The sequence below is a fragment of the Bombina bombina genome, chromosome 4 (assembly GCF_027579735.1).
Source record: "Bombina bombina isolate aBomBom1 chromosome 4, aBomBom1.pri, whole genome shotgun sequence".
Taxonomy (NCBI): Eukaryota; Metazoa; Chordata; class Amphibia; order Anura; family Bombinatoridae; genus Bombina; species Bombina bombina.
This window is the reverse complement of record NC_069502.1, coordinates 522,484,682-522,497,742: the sequence shown is the minus strand read 5'-3', so window position 1 is coordinate 522,497,742 and position 13,061 is coordinate 522,484,682. Positions and strand designations below refer to the sequence as shown.

The following is a 13,061-nucleotide window of genomic DNA, read 5'->3' as shown; positions in this document are numbered from 1 at the left end:
GTGTCAACCATGTGATATGCGTAGCAGGCAGGCAGAAAGTCGGAAACCAAAAAAATAAAAATTTTAATTTTTTTTTGCTGAAGCAGGGACACACCTACACACTGCTGCCGACACACTAGTGTGTCCTGACACACAGTTTGGAAAGCACTGCTGTAGAGGAACAGGGTCAAGGGTTTTATTTGAATCTCTTTGTGGTTCCCAAAAAAGAGGGAACTTTCTGTCCCATTCTAGACCTACAGTGTCTCAACAAATCCCTCAAGGTTCCGTCCTTCAAGATGGAATCTATTCTTCCATTGGTACAGAAGGGTCAGTTCATGACAACGATAGATGTCAAGGACGTGTATCTTAATGTTCCTATTATCAGGGAACATCACTAGTTTCTGAGGTTTGCATTTCTGGACAAACATTTCCAGTTTGTTGCCCTTCCTTTTGGTCTGACCATGGCTCCTTGAATCTTAACAGAGGTTCTAGGGGCTCTTTTAGTGGTGGTCAGATCTCAGGGAATAGCGGTGGCACCTTACCTGGACTACATCTTGGTTCAAGCGTCATCTTTTCAGCTAGCAAGATCTCATACAGAGATGTTGTTGTCTATTCTACATTTCCACGGGTGGAAAGTGAATCTGGAAAAGAGTTCCTTAGTATCAGATACCAGGGTGTGTTTCTTGGGATCAATTATAGATTCTCTATCCATGAGAATTTTCCTGATGGATGTCAGAAAATCCAACTTTTTGCTTCTTTCCTTTCTATTAAGTCTTCTGTCAGCCCTTCAGTAGCTCAATGCTGGAAGTAATTGACCCAATGTTTGCTTCCATGGACATAATTTCTTTTGCTCGGTTCCATCTGAGACCTCTACAGCTCTGCATGTTCAGTCAATGAAACGGAGTCCACTCAGATCTCTCGCAGAGGATAACTCTTGATCCCCTAACAAGAGATTCTTTTTTGTGGAGGATTTCGCAGGACCATCTGTCTTTGGGTACATGCTTCCTTAGACCGTTCCGGGTTCTTGTGACCATGGACGCCAGTCTGTTGGGCTGGGGAGCAGTTTGGGGCTCCTTAAAAGCTCAGGGTCTTTGGACTCGAGGGGAGTCTTCTCTTCCTATAAACATCCTAAAGTTAAGAGCAATCTTCAATCTTTGACAGTTTGGCCTCAACTAGCCTTGGTCCGGTTTATCAAGGCAGACTTCATCACAGAGAGTGAGCTCTCCATTCTGAGTTTTTTTCTCAATGATTTCCCACAGGTGGGGGATTCCCGGAGTTGGATCTGATGGTGTCACGGCAAAATGCTGAGCTTCCAATATATAGTTCAATATCAAGAGATCCACTAGCCGCTCTGATGGACGCTCTGGCGGTTTCTTGGAACTTCGGTCTAGCATACCCGTTTCCTCCATTTGCTCTCCTTTCATGAGTCATTGCTCGTATCAAACAGAAGAGAGTGTCTGTGATTCTAATAGCTCCTGCCTGGCCTTGCCGGATCTGGTGAAAATGCCTTCTCTTTCACCTTGGTGGTTACTTCTGAGGAAGGACCTCCTTCTTCAGGGTCTTTCCCTCCTCCCAAATCTGGATTCTCTGAAGCAGACTGTTGGAGATTGAATGTCTAGTTTTGGCTTGGCGTGGCTTCTCTGAGTAGGTAATTTATACCATGCTTCAGGCACATAAGCCTGTTACTCATAAGATTTACCATAGGGTATGGCGTAAATACCTTTATTGTTGTGAGTCCAAAGGTTTATCTTGGAGCAGGGTAAGGGTTTCTTGAATCTTGTCTTTTCTTTAGGAGGGCCTAGAGAAAGGTTTGTCAGTCAGCACTCTGCAGGTTCATATTTCTGCACTGTCTATTTTTTTGCTCTACATCTGGCAGATTTGCCAGATATTCAATCTTCTGTATTTAAATATTGTTCTTAAAGTTATGCAACAGGCTCCATTTGAGCCAATGCATTCTTTTGATATTAAGTTGTTATCTTGGAAGGTTTTGTTTCTTCTTGCTATTACTTACGCTCGTAGAGTTTTTGAGCTTTCAGCTCTGCAATGTGATTCACCTTACCTTATTTTTCTTGCGGTTAGGGCGGTCCTTCGTTCTAAGCTGGGATTTCTTCATAAGGTAGTGTTGGATTGCTATATTAATCAGGAAATTGTTATTCCTTCTTTTTGTCCTAATCCTCCTCAGAAGGAATGTCTTTTGCATAACCTGGATGTTGTGTGTGCTCTTAAATATTACCTTCAAGCAACTCGTTGTTTTCTCTGGTAAGCATAAGGGTCAGAAGGCCACTTCTACTACTCTTTTTCTCTCTGGTTGAGAAGTGTTATCTGGTTAGCTTATGAGACAGCTGGACAACGACCTCCTGAGAGAATTAACGACTCGCTCCACTAGGGCTGTCTCTGCTTCCCGGGCTTTCAAAATTGCGGCCGCTGTGGTGCAAATCTGCAAGGCGGCCACATGGTCCTCTCTGCATTCCTTTTCCAAATTCTATACATTTTATTATTTTGCCTCGACTGAGGTTTCCTTTGGGAGAAAAGTTCTTCAAGCGGTGGTGCCTTCTGTTTAGGTCTCCCTGTCTTTTTCTCCCTCTCTTTCATTATGTGTCCTCTGCCTTGGGTATTGGTTCCCACTAGTAATTGGAATGAAATTGTGGACTCTCCATGTCATTGGAAAGAAAAGAAAATGTATGCTTACCTGATAAATTTATTTATTTCCGGACATGGAGAGTCCACGACCCGCCCTTATTTAAATCTAAATCAGCAGTTTTTATGTATAAACCTCAGGCACCTTTATACCCTTGTGTTATCTTCTTTTTCCATGTTTCTTCAGCCGAATGACTAGGGATTATGGGTAAGGGAAGTGACACTTAACAGCTCTGCTGGGGTGCTCTTTGCCTCCTCCTGCTGGCCAGGAGTTGAATATTCCACTAGTAATTGGAATGAAATCATGGAATCTCCATGCCTGGAAATAAATACATTTATCAGGTAAGCATAAATTTAATTTTTCTTTATTTTCTTCACTTCCTAAGATAATTAAACTTTCTTGTTGCAGCTTTCTAGTCGGAAATCTATTCCCTGCCTTGCAATGGCCAAGTCTACACCTCTGTGGGCAATTATTGTGGCCCATTTTTCTTATAACTGGACATTTTACACGCTGTTGACTTTACTGCCTACTTATATGAAAGATATCTTACATTTCAATTCACAGGAGGTAAGATAAACATATTTTGTTACTTCTGGGTCACAGATATTATTTCAATATGCTGAGCATAATTTAGTTGTGAAATTGTTTACTATTTTTGTTCCTTCTAAAACCCATTTGTAAGCAGTGTTTTTTTTTTTTGTTTTGTTTTTTTCTATACTCAAAACTTTCAGTTTTGATATACTTTTAAGATGCATATTTTGAAGAAATTACAATTTGAAAATGTTGAGCCCTAATATTGAGCAAAACTATATGATGTTTCATTTTAACTTTTTCTATGCTTAAAGGACCAGTCAATACCGCAGATTTGCTAAATCGACAAATGCATGATAAAAAGACAATGTAATAGCACTTAATCTGAACTTCAAATAAGTATTAGATATTTTTCGAACAAATTTCAAAGTTATGTACATTTTGACTCCCCCTGTACCATGTGACAGCAATCAGCCAAAAACAAATGCATATACGTATATTCTGTGAATTCTTGCACATGCTCAGTAGGAGCTGGTGACTCAAAAAGTGTAAATATAAAAAGACTGTGCACATTTTTTTAATGGAAGTAAATTGGAAAGAAGTTTATAATTGCTGCTCTATCTGAATCATTAAAGTTTTTAATTTGACCTGAGTGTCCCTTTAAAGCATCTCCAGCTGTTAGTTTTGGTAAATCCTTGTGCTTTTGAAACAGTGTGAAGTATTTTTTTATACTTCATAACTGAAAGTCCCCTTTATTTGTAGCACTGGTAAATCCTAGCGTTTCAAAAGTGCTTTAAAGGGACATTAAAGTGCTGGTTAAAACTAGAGTAGAATGGTTATTACTTGTAATACTGTTGTTGTTGTTTTTTTTCCCATGTGCCTATATCTCTTTTTAAGTCATTCTTTTATTTTAACTCCTTAATGGTGCTAGTTGGTAAACTTTTACATTTTCATACTGGGTGCCGCCATCTTGGAGCTTAGGTTTTCTTGCGCTCTGTGACAGAATTGCTGCTCATTCACATATTGTTGATGCTGCCATTATATTTTTGCAGTTGCTCTACTGCTATATATAATTAACATAGCCATTTATATATGTTATGTAACTTTTAAACTGTATAAAAACTGGAGAGAAAAAAAGAAACCTCTCATTGTGAAAAGTGACATCATCATTGACATGTGAATGTACATTCTGTCACAGGGTGCAAGAGCATATGAGCTCTGAAATGGTGCCCAGTATGAAAATTCTGAACTTCACCAACCGGCACCCTTAAAGGGACATTAAACACTTTGAGATGGTATTATAAAATGATAAATTATATATATAAAAAACGTCTGCACTATACTTTACTTTCATTATTTATTTTGCCTCTTTTTCCTTTAATTCCATTCTGAAATTGTGAGCTTTCAGTTCCTGTTAAAAATGGAAGTGCAGAACCCTGTTATTTTCCACATAGCCATTGGCTGCACACTCTAGTGACCTATTTATAACAGTCCCTAAAGGTCACAGACTCACAGCAGAGAAGGTAATCTAAGTTACAACATGGCAGCACCCATTGCTTTATAGACACTAACTTTACACTTACACCTAGATTTAGAGTTTGGCGTTAGCCGTCAAAAGCAGCGTTAAGGGGTCCTTAGAGTCAGGCAGGAAAGGGTCTAACGCTCACTTCCCTACCCCGATTCCAGACTACCGCAGATCCCCTTACGCCAATTGCGTATCCTATCTTTTCAATGGGATCTGCCTAACGCCGGTATTTGGAGTCTTGGGAGAAGTGAGCGGTAGACCCTCTTTCAACAAGACTCCTACCGCCAAAAAAAGTCAGTAGTTAAGAGCTTTATGGGCTAACGCCGGAATATAAAGCTCTTAACTACTGTGCTGCAAAGTACACTAACAGCCATAAACTACCTATGTACCCCTAAACCAAGCCACCCCCACATCACCGCCACTATGATAAAAAATGTTAACCCCTAATCTGCCGACCGGACACCGCCGCCACCTACATTAAACCATATGAACCCCTAATCTGCCCCTAACATCGCCGACCCCTATATTATATTTATTAACCCCTAATCTGCCCCCCCAAAGTCGCTGCTACCTTACCTACACTTATTAACCCCTAATCTACCGACCGGACCTCGCCGCCACTATAATAAATGTATTAACCCCTAAACTGCCGCACTCCCGCCTCGCAAACACTAGAATAAATAGTATTAACCCCTAATCTGCCCTCCCTAACATCGCCGCCACCTACCTACAATTATTAACCCCTAATCTCCCGCCCGCAACGTCGCCGCTACTATAATAAATGTATTAACCCCTAAACCTAAGTCTAACCCTAACCCTAACACCCCCCTAACATAAATATAATTTAAATGAAACAAAATAATATTCCTAAAAATAACTAAATTAATCCTATTTAAAACTAAATACTTACCTATCAAATAAACCCTAATATAGCTACAATATAACTAATAATTACATTGTAGCTATTTCAGGATTTATATTTATTTTACTGGAAACTTTGTATTTATTTTAACTAGGTACAATAGCTATTAAATAGTTAATAACTATTTAATAGCTACCTAGTTAAAATAAGTACAAAATTACCTGTAAAATAAATCCTAACCTAAGTTACAAATACACCTAACACTACACTATCAATAAATTAATTAAATAAATTACCTACAATTACCTAAAATAAAATAAAATAAACTATTCTATAATACAAAAAAAACAAACACTAAATTACAAAAAATAAAAAAGAATTACCAGAAGTTTAAACTAATTACACCTAATCTAAGCCCCCTAATAAAATAAAAAAGCCCCCCAAAATAAAAAATTCCCTACCCTATTCTAAACTACCAAAGTAATCAGCTCTTTTACCAGCCCTTAAAAGGGCTTTTTGCGGGGCATTGCCCCAAAGTAATCAGCTGTTTTACCTGAAAATAAAAATACAATGCCCCCCCCCCCAACATTACAACCCACCACCCACATACCCCTACTCTAACCCACCCAAACCCCCCTTAAAAAAACCTATAGCTAACCCCCTGAAGATCTCCCTACCTTGAGTCGTCTTCACCCAGCCGAGCCGAATTCTTCATCCAAGGTGCGCAGAGTAGGTCCTTGATCCGGTAGAAGTCTTCATCCAAGCGGCAAAGAAGAGGTCCTCCATCCGGTAGAAGTGTTCATCCAGACGGCGTCTTCAATCTTCATCCATCCGGAGCGGAGCCATCTTCAACGGAGCTGACGCGGAGCCATCCTCTTCAACCGACAACTTCCTGACGAATGAAGGTTCCTTTAAGGGACGTCATCCAAGATGGCGTCCCTTCAATTCCGATTGGCTGATAGAATTCTATCAGCCAATCGGAATTAAGGTAGAAAAAATCTGATTGGCTGATGCAATCAGCCAATCAGATTGAAGTTCAATCCGATTGGCTGATCCAATCAGCCAATCGTATTGAACTCACATTCTATTGGCTGATCGGAACAGCCAATAGAATGCGAGTTCAATACGATTGGCTGATTGGATCAGCCAATCAGATTGAACTTCAATCTGATTGGCTGATTGCCTCAGCCAATAAGATTTTTTCTACCTTAATTCCGATTGGCCAATCAGTATTGAAGGGACGCCATCTTGGATGACGTCCCTTAAAGGAACCTTCATTCGTCGGGAAGTCGTCGGTTGAAGAGGATTGCTCCGTTGAAGATGGCTCCACTCCGCTCCAGATGGATGAAGATTGAAGACGCCGCCTGGATGAACAATTCTATCGGATGGAGGACCTCTTCTTTGCCGCTTGGATGAAGACTTCTGCCGGATCAATGACCTCCTCTGCGCACCTTGGATGAAGAATTCGGCTCGGCTGGGTAAAGACGACTCAAGGTAGGGAGATCTTCAGGGGGTTAGCTATAGGTTTTTTTAAGGGGGGTTTGGGTGGGTTAGAGTAGGGGTATGTGGGTGGTGGGTTGTAATGTTGGGCGGGGGGTATTGTATTTTTATTTTCAGGTAAAAGAGCTGATTACTTTGGGGCAATGCCCCGCAAAAAGCCCTTTTAAGGGCTGGTAAAAGAGCTGATTACTTTGGTAGTTTAGAATAGGGTAGGGAATTTTTTATTTTGGGGGGCTTTTTTATTTTATTAGTGGGCTTAGATTAGGTGTAATTAGTTTAAACTTCTTGTAATTCTTTTTTATTTTTTGTAATTTAATGTTTGTTTTTTGTATTATAGAATAGTTTATTTTATTGTATTTTATTTTAGGTAATTGTAGGTAATTTATTTAATTAATTTATTGATAGTGTAGTGTTAGGTGTATTTGTAACTTAGGTTAGGATTTATTTTACAGGTAATTTTGTACTTATTTTAACTAGGTAGCTATTAAATAGTTATTAACTATTTAATAGCTATTGTACCTAGTTAAAATAAATACAAAGTTTCCTGTAAAATAAATATAAATCTTAAAATAGCTACAATGTAATTATTAGTTATATTGTAGCTATATTAGGGTTTATTTTCTAGGTAAGTATTTAGTTTTAAATAGGATTAATTTAGTTATTTTTAGGAATATTATTTTGTTTCATTTAAATTATATTTATGTTAGGGGGTGTTAGGGTTAGACTTAGGTTTAGGGGTTAATAAATTTATTATAGTAGCGGCGACATTGCAGGCGGGAGATTAGGGGTTAATAATTGTAGGTAGGTGGCGGCGATGTTAGGGAGGGCAGATTAGGGGTTAATACTATTTATTCTAGTGTTTGCGAGGCGGGAGTGCGGCGGTTTAGGGGTTAATACATTTATTATAGTGGCGGCGAGGTCCGGTCGGCAGATTAGGGGTTAATGAGTGTAGGTAAGGTAGCAGCGACGTTGGGGGGGACAGATTAGGCGTTAATAAATATAATATAGGGGTCGGCGATGTTAGGGACAGCAGATTCGGGGTTCATAGGGATAATGTAGGTGGCGGCGGTGTACGGAGCGGCAGATTAGGGGTTAATAATATACAGCAGGTGTCAGCGATAGCGGGGGCGGCAGATTAGGGGTTAATAAGTGTAAGGTTAGGGGTGTTTAGACTCGGGGTTCATGTTAGGGTGTTAGGTGCAGACTTAGAAACTGTTTCCCCATAGGAAACAATGGGGCTGCGTTAGGAGCTGAACGCTGCTTTTTTTTGCAGGTGTTAGTTTTTTTTTCAGCCCAAAATGCCCCATTGTTTCCTATGGGGATATCGTGCACGAGCACGTTTTTCCAGCTTACCGCTACCGTAAGCAACACTGGTATTGAGGGTTGAAGTGGAGCTACATTAGGCTCAACGCACCCTTATTTGAGCCTAATGCAGCCCCTCAGACAACTCTAAATACCAGCGTTGTTGGAAGGGTGCGTTGGGAAAAAAAGCAGCGTTAGCTACGCAGGTCTTTACCGACAAAACTTTAAATCTGGCCGTTAGTTTGTCAATATTTAAACAGCTAATGAAATGTATAAATAAATACATCCACGTCTTATTCTTAGACTAATCTTTTCTTTGACTGCATCATTCTATCTAGCATTTTCCTTAGTGTTTAATGTCCCTTTTAAAGCATTAGAACAAGAGAATGGCTCTGAGCAGAGCTTGTAGGAAACAGGGAAATAATAGCATCATATGTAGTAACCATTCTGTTTAAGTTGTGTCTAGCAGTTTAATACATTATAATGTTAATATATTCTTTAAACAAATAACCATCCAAGCCTGCAGCTCCTAGTCCAAGGAGCCTACCCTCAAACACAACAATTTTTTTGTTTTCTAAATAAAGAGCAGCTTTATTTAGTAAATCAGAGCATGGATACGCTTCCAACCAGAAAATACTATACACCTGAGCAGTTCATGTGATACAGCCTGTGACTGGCGTCATGGAACCTCTCATTATTTAAGAAAGAAAGCACAGAGTATAATTGCATGGTCTATGGGTTGCGAAACATCAGTGTGATTTATTTATTTTAAATCTAGAAAAAATAGCTCATTCACAATATACTTGCTTAAATAATTAGTACATTACAATTAATGCATCACAATCTTTTGTATCTCCTCTACATTTACGGTCATGAGATAAATAACCAGCTATTACAAGTGGCTGGTTTATTGCTACAGCAAGCTCGCGGTAGCAATTAGCACTCAAAAAAATAACCAGAGTTCAGACCTCTGGTTCATTTTTTAAATGTCCCCAATTGCCCCCAAAATAACGTGAGGTCCCTTTTTTTTAATTGTAGCATTTAAAAAATACTGCGTTTTTAAGGTAAGTGGTGGGTGTGGGGTGTGCCTTTACATTGCGGTCTATGGGGACTGTGTGTTTTCCGTGTATATATATATATATATGTATATAAATATATACATATACATTTCTGTGTTAATACCAGTATATACACATATAAACACATAAATATATATGTATATAAATATATACATATACATTTCTGTGTTAATACCAGTATATACACATAAACACATAAATATATATGTATATATTCTTATACATATATATTTATGTTTGCTGCCTATCACTGCGTGACTTTTACTCTTTGCTGCGCTAGTTCTCATTGCACATAACTTGTAATACCGGTGCACATTTGCGTGTGCTGGTATTACTAAGTTGAACGCAATTATCGATTTCGCAAAAGTGATATTTTGCGCTTAACTTATAATCTAGTATATAGTTGGCTGGTTATAAATTCCTTCTATGAATGGTAGGAAGGTCACCTTAAAGCCATTATAACACCATTAACTATTTCATATTTTCATCTTTACCTAATTTAAAACAAATAAAAAATCTTTATGCCCAAGAAATAAAATGTAACTAATTCAGATAGTGTCTGTTTAGATTGATTGCAGTGACTTAGAAAAATAACCTCAAAATCACCAGAAATACTGAGTTTGTGCTCAGCAAATGCAGTGCATTGTCTCTCCAGTTAAGAAGGACATATGTTTTATAAAAAAAAAAAAAAATGATACAATGAAATAGAACATTTGATTTTTAAACTAGATTGTCCCTTTAAGTGTGATGTTGTGGCTTAAAAATGCAAGAACTCTTTATAGTTTTTTAAACTTGATGCAATCACATTGCAAATCACCTATGGTCATTTAAAGGTTTAAGTATCCCCTTTATAAAGGCTGAAATGGTGAAGCTTAGTATATTACTTGCATCTAACATGATTGGATGAGGATATTTGTGAGCTGCAAACTTAAAAGGGTATTACCCCCCCCCACACACACACCCTCCCAAAAAATGTATTTAATTATTTATTAGTTTATTCTAATTTTACCTCCAGTCTTAAATCTACTTGTTCTCATGGTATTCTTTGTTAAAGAAAAGAGCTAGGTAAGTAACTTGTACATATCTGAAGAACTATGTTGCAGTAGTTTTGCAAGTATGGTATTGAGCACTAGATGGCAGCAGTGTTAGACTTCCTTGCAAAACTGCTGCCATGTAGTCACCCAGCCTTCATACCTGCTTATCAACAAAAAATACCAGGAGAAACAAATAAGTACATTTGAAGTAGATTGGAAAGTCTCTTTTAAAATTCTACACTCTATCTGAATCAGGACCAGACTGGGAACATTTGAAGACCAGCCCAATTTTCTGTTAAAGGGACACTAGAGTAAAATTAAATTTGAATGATTCTGATACAGCATGTAATGTTAAACAACTTTCCTATTTACTTCCATTAAAAAAAAATGTGCACATTCTTTTATATTTACACTTTTTGAGTTACCAGCTCCTACTGAGCATGTGCAAGAATTCAGACTATACGTATATGCATTTGTGATTGGCTGATTGCTATATACATAACTTTGAAATTTGTTAGAAAAAAATGTACTACTTATTTGAAATTCAGAGCAAATGGTATTGTCTTGTTATCTTGCATTTGTTGATTATGCAAATCTACTGTGTTTACTAGTTCTTTAAGTCCATAGAATGCAAAACTCTGAACTGTTCCTAATTGAGAAGGATAGTGCCTATTTATGAGCTGGGTCTAGCTGTCCCTCTGAGACAGTCATATGTCCCTATTTGCTGAATTTTCCTTAGCCTCACCCACAAAGCACCCAGAGTCCCTGAAACCCAGCCACTACTGGTGGGAGGAATATGAATGCACATACCTATTTTTTAAGGTGGATTAATGGGATACTCCTTCCAATATTTTTTTCAGAATTAAATTATATTTATTTGTAATAAAAAAAAGCCAGATTTTTGTTATAGACACCATGCAACCTAATTTCCGCCATGACTTCTATTCACAGTGTGAAAATGATTATCCATAGTGTGATCTGGAGAAGACACTCAACCAGTGTGACTTGACTAGACGCTAGAAAACATTCAAAGGAGGGCTACTAAAATGATTCATGGTCTAGGAAGTAAAACTTACAAGGAAATACTTTGTGACCTTAAACGGACACTGAACCCAAATTTTTTCTTTCGTAGTTCAGATAGAGCATGCAGTTTTAAGCAACTTTCTAATTTACTCCTATTAACTTTTCTTCGTTCTCTTGCTATCTTTATTTGAAAAATAAGGCATCAAAGCTAAGAAGCCAGCCGATTTTTGGTTCAGTACCCTGGACAGCACTTGTTTATTAGTGTGTGAATTTATCCACCAATCGGCAAGAACAGCCCAGGTTGTTCACCAAAAATGGGCCGGCATCTAAACTTACATTCTTGCTTTTCAAGTAAAGATACCAAGAGAATGAAGAAAATGTAATAGGAGTAAATTAGAAAGTTGCTTAAAATTGCATGCTCTATCTGAATCACAAAATAAAAAATGTGGGTTCAGTGTCCCTTTAATAAGTATAGCACAAAGGAGAAAAGAAGAGAGGTGATACTGTTGTATCGCCTCAACAGCAGCAACACTTCCTTAAATTGTAGCTTCTTTAAATATTGTGGTGTGCTGATAGGCCAATCTTGCCTTGATCTGAATCATGAAAGAAAAATTTGGTGTTTCATATTCTTTTAACCCCTTAACGACTGACCATGACCTACACTGTACACAGACTGTCACAAGTGTTTTTCAGGGCTCTAAAAGTGCAGGTCTCGCGACAGCAGCGAGGCATACAGAAATAGAGTGGTTTCACTACTGTCACCAAAACCCTCATTATTACAACTCTAGATGCGCAACAAACAGCCACTGATATTAGGGGGATAAAATGTTATTTTTCCATGTAAACTACTTACTAAATATGTCTCTTTCTGTGACTACAGAATGGGTTTCTCTCAGCATTACCTTATTTTGGATGTTGGGTCTGTATAGTTCTTACTGGCCTCTTTGCGGATTATTTAATGGAAAGGCTGAACGTTTCCACTGTAGCTGTTCGCAAAATATTTACTGTTATAGGTAAGTAGGACCTAAATTACCTTTCCTGACATTTGATGAAGCTAAGCCTGACTGTACAGCTAAATTGTGCCCCGTTTCCTGTCAACCCCTATATTCTGTCCATGAATGTCTTCCCCTTCTGTTTTTCCCCAGCCTCTTTCTAGCTTTTTCATCCTTCCTCCTTTTTCATTTGCCTTAACATTTTCTTACAGTCAGTCAGGAGAACGTGTTTGTTTTAGCTTTGTGATGTTATCATTTAGTCAGAAAGCTTTTAAGGTGTCCAGCCATCACCATGATTACCATTCTACGGTGCTGTTTTACTTGCTACCTTTATTTCCATGTCATTGTGCTCCAGCATTTGGTTATTTATTTTTGTGAAATAACTGGTAACATATTTGTGAATCTCCACCTAAAAACATAGGCCCCAAGTGGTTTTACATTTCTATAAGCATGTTTTTATATAATGTATCTGACAAAAGCTGTCAGACAATAAAACGGGCAAATGGTCTTCTTATACCATAGGTAAATATATAAAATAGGTGTATACAAATCATTCTGCAGGAAACTAGTACTGTGTAATTTCAATTACCTTTTAA

The 13,061-nt window shown here is 38.1% G+C and overlaps 1 protein-coding gene across 1 annotated transcript in view; it reads left to right on the top strand.

The window, feature by feature from the left end:
- The window catches only part of SLC17A5 (solute carrier family 17 member 5), a 287,025-nt gene that overhangs the window by 227,643 nt on the left and 46,321 nt on the right, over positions 1-13,061 (top strand). Inside the window, exons 7-8 of the mRNA XM_053710438.1 lie at positions 3,026-3,184; positions 12,354-12,486. Coding sequence (XP_053566413.1) covers positions 3,026-3,184; positions 12,354-12,486 — 292 coding nt within the window. The remainder of the gene's footprint in view (positions 1-3,025; positions 3,185-12,353; positions 12,487-13,061) is intronic.